The following is a 5,000-nucleotide window of genomic DNA, read 5'->3' as shown; positions in this document are numbered from 1 at the left end:
AATGTTATAATGTTATAATCTAATAATGTTATAATCTAATAATGTTATAATGTTATAATCTAATAATGTTATAATGTTATAATCTAATAATGTTATAATGTTATAATCTAATAATGTTATAATGTTATAATCTAATAATGTTATAATGTTATAATCTAATAATGTTATAATGTTATAATCTATATTATAGTGTTATAATCTAATAATGTTATAATGTTATAATCTAATAATGTTATAGTGTTATAATCTAATAATGTTATAATGTTATAATCTAATAATGTTATAGTGTTATAATATAATAATGTTATAATGTTATAATCTAATAATGTTATAATCTAATAATGTTATAGTGTTATAATCTAATAATGTTATAATGTTATAATCTAATAATGTTATAATGTTATAATCTAATAATGTTATAATGTTATAATCTAATAATGTTATAGTGTTATAATCTAATAATGTTATAGTGTTATAATCTAATAATGTTATAATGTTATAATCTAATAATGTTATAGTGTTATAATCTAATAATGTTATAATGTAATAATCTAATAATGTTATAATGTTATAATCTAATAATGTTATAATGTTATAATCTAATAATGTTATAGTGTTATAATCTAATAATGTTATAGTGTTATAATCTAATAATGTTATAATGTTATAGAGTTATAATGTTATAATCTAATAATATTATAATGTTATAAACTAATAATGTTATAGTGTTATAATGTTATAATCTAATAATGTTATAATGTTATAATCTAATAATGTTATAATCTAATAATGTTATAGTGTTATAATCTAATAAAGTTATAATGTTATAATCTAATAATGTTATAATCTAATAATGTTATAATCTAATAGTGTTATAATCTAATAATGTTATAATCTAATAATGTTATAATCTTATAATGTTATAATCTAATAATGTTATAATCTTATAATGTTATAATCTAATAATGTTATAATGTTATAATCTAATAATGTTATAATCTAATAATGTTATAATCTTATAATGTTATAATCTAATAATGTTATAATCTAATAATGTTATAATCTTATAATGTTATAATCTAATAATGTTATAATCTAATAATGTTATAATGTTATAATGTTATAATCTAATAATGTTATAATCTAATAATGTTATAATCTTATAATGTTATAATCTAATAATGTTATAATCTAATAATGTTATAATCTAATAATGTTATAATGTTATAATCTAATAATGTTATAATGTTATAATCTAATAATGTTATAATGTTATAATCTAATAATGTTATAATCTAATAATGTTATAATCTAATAATGTTATAATGTTATAATCTAATAATGTTATAATCTTATAATGTTATAATCTAATAATGTTATAATCTAATAATGCTATAATGTTATAATCTAATAATGTTATAATCTAATAATGTTATAATGTTATAATCTAATAATGTTATAATCTAATAATGTTATAATGTTATAATCTAATAATGTTATAATGTTATAATCTAATAATGTTATAATCTTATAATGTTATAATCTAATAATGCTATAATGTTATAATCTAATAATGTTATAATCTAATAATGCTATAATGTTATAATCTAATAATGTTATAATCTTATAATGTTATAATCTAATAATGTTATAATCTAATAATGCTGTAATCTAATAATGTTATAATCTAATAATGCTATAATGTTATAATCTAATAATGTTATAATCTAATAATGTTATAATCTAATAATGCTATAATGTTATAATGTCATAATCTAATAATGTTATAATGTAATAATCTCATAATGTTATAATCTAATAATGTTGTAATCTAATAATGCTATAATCTAATAATGTTATAATGTTATAATCTAATAATGTTATAATCTAATAATGTTATAATCTAATAATGTTATAATGTTATAATCTATTAATGTTATAATCTAATAATGTTATAATGTTATAATCTAATAATGTTATATTGTTATAATCTAATAATGTTATAATCTTATAATGTTATAATCTAATAATGCTATAATGTTATAATCTAATAATGCTATAATCTAATAATGCTATAATGTTATAATCTAATAATGCTATAATGTTATAATCTAATAATGTTATAATCTTATAATGTTATAATCTAATAATGTTATAATCTAATAATGCTGTAATCTAATAATGTTATAATCTAATAATGCTATAATGTTATAATCTAATAATGTTATAATCTAATAATGCTATAATGTTATAATGTCATAATCTAATAATGTTATAATCTAATAATGTTATAATGTTATAATCTAATAATGTTATAATCTAATAATGTTATAATCTAATAATGTTATAATCTAATAATGTTATAATCTAATAATGCTATAATGTTATAATCTAATAATGTTATAATCTAATAATGCTATAATGTTATAATGTCATAATCTAATAATGTTATAATCTAATAATGTTATAATGTTATAATCTAATAATGTTATAATCTTATAATGTTATAATCTAATAATGTTATAATCTAATAATGCTATAATGTTATAATCTAATAATGTTATAATCTAATAATGCTATAATGTTATAATGTCATAATCTAATAATGTTATAATGTTATAATCTAATAATGTTATAATCTAATAATGTTATAATGTTATAATCTAATAATGTTATAATCTAATAATGTTATAATGTTATAAGCTAATAATGTTATAATCTAATAATGCTATAATGTTATAATGTCATAATCTAATAATGCTATAATGTTATAATCTAATAATGTTATAATCTAATAATGCTATAATGTTATAATCTAATAATGTTATAATCTAATAATGTTATAATGTTATAATCTAATAATGTTATAATCTAATAATGTTATAATGTTATAAGCTAATAATGTTATAATCTAATAATGCTATAATGTTATAATGTCATAATCTAATAATGCTATAATGTTATAATCTAATAATGTTATAATCTAATAATGTTATAATCTAATAATGCTATAATGTTATAATCTAATAATGTTATAATCTAATAATGTTATAATCTAATAATGCTATAATGTTATAATCTAATAATGTTATAATCTAATAATGCTATAATGTTATAATGTCATAATCTAATAATGCTATAATGTTATAATGTTATAATCTAATAATGTTATAATGTTATAATCTAATAATGTTATAATCTAATAATGTTATAATCTAATAATGTTATAGTGTTGTATTGTTATAATGTTATATTCTAATATATAATGTGTATCTGACAGGAACACAGCTCATATTATACAATAGGACACACATTTGAAAAACTAAAAAGTGTTTTAATGAAATAATGACGTAAAATACAGCAATCTTATTTCCTAAATCATTTTGATTTTGGGATTGAAATATGAGTTTAATTTATCAAGAATAAAACTCTCAAATCATGTGTGATCAAAACCAAGAATGAAATGTGTTACAAACTATTATTTTATATCAAGAGATTTACACGCGCACACACACACGCACACTCTAAACACACACACAGACTCACTCACACACACTCAGACACACACACACTCAGACACGCACGCACACGTACACTCTAAACACTCATACACACACACACACAAACTCACTCACACACACACACACACACACTCAGACACGCACGCACACATACAGTCTAAACACTCATACACACACACACAGACTCACTCACACACACACACACACACACACGACACACGCATACACTCTAAACACTCATACACACACACACACACAAACTCACTCACACACACACACACACTCAGACACACACGCACACTCTAAACACTCATACACACACAGACTCACTCACACATACACAGTCAGACACACACGCACGCACATACACTCTAAACACTCATACACACACACACACACAGACTCACTCACACACACACACTCAGACATGCACGCACACATACACTCTAAACACACACTCACACACATACACAGTCAGACACACACGCACACACACGTACACTCTAAACACACACGCACTCTCACACACACACGCACACACACACACACACACACGCACACTCTAAACACACACTCACACACGCACTCAGACACACACTCACACACACACAGACACACGCACACTCTAAACACACACTCACACACAGACACACTCACACAGACACACACACACACACTCACACACACACACACACACACACACACTCACACACACACACACACACACACACACTCACACACACACACACTGTCACTCACACATACTCTCACTCACACACACACACAAGCACACACTTCAGACATACACACACTTTACACAGTCACACAATATGTATGTTTGTAAGCACTAGTGTTTGTGTTTATTTGTGAGGAATATTAAAGTGATCTCTACATGTATTATGAGTATTTAAGCAGCTGATTGTGTGTGTGTGTGTTTGTGTGTGTGTGTGTTTGTGTCTTCAGAGCCGTTAAAAAGAGGAAACCCGGTTTACTGGCTCCTGTCGTTCCTCTTAGTTTCATTCTGGCGTATCAGATGGACGCGGCGTACGGCACTCTGACTCACCGCATGAGAGGTACCGCACATTCAACGTCGTCTGCATTATTTGATGCTTCACTGCTGTTTGAATGTGCCTTTGAATTATTAACATTAAATTGATTAAATGTCTCAAGATTCAAATAAGAGCAAGAATGAAATCTGGACTATAACGTCCCTAATGACCTGAACGCATAGCTCATTCTGTGACCTTTGACCTCATGTAACGTCACCCAGACCCTTGAGACGAGCAGGGATCACTCGCTCTATCATCCCTGATTGATTATTGAATCCACGATTACTGTAAATGCACTTTGAATTGAAACTATTCTTCAGCATGTGACATTTCATTAGTAAAATCCTCCTGACACATAATCATGTGACCATGTTTGTGACCGCCAGAGGAGGCAGAGAACATCATGGCGTCTGAGAGCGAGCGTTTAGAT

General features: G+C 24.0%; 1 protein-coding gene across 1 annotated transcript in view; it reads left to right on the top strand.

Moving 5' to 3' along the window:
- The window catches only part of plgrkt (plasminogen receptor, C-terminal lysine transmembrane protein), a 24,418-nt gene that overhangs the window by 18,862 nt on the left and 556 nt on the right, over positions 1-5,000 (top strand). Inside the window, exons 4-5 of the mRNA XM_052104968.1 lie at positions 4,485-4,594; positions 4,957-5,000. The exon at positions 4,957-5,000 is cut by the window's right edge and continues 556 nt beyond it. Of these exons, the coding sequence (XP_051960928.1) occupies positions 4,485-4,594; positions 4,957-5,000 (154 nt within the window). The remainder of the gene's footprint in view (positions 1-4,484; positions 4,595-4,956) is intronic.

This window comes from Xyrauchen texanus, chromosome 34, assembly GCF_025860055.1.
Source record: "Xyrauchen texanus isolate HMW12.3.18 chromosome 34, RBS_HiC_50CHRs, whole genome shotgun sequence".
NCBI lineage: Eukaryota > Metazoa > Chordata > Actinopteri > Cypriniformes > Catostomidae > Xyrauchen > Xyrauchen texanus.
Note: the sequence above shows the minus strand (reverse complement) of the source record. Positions and strands in the feature narration are given on the sequence as shown.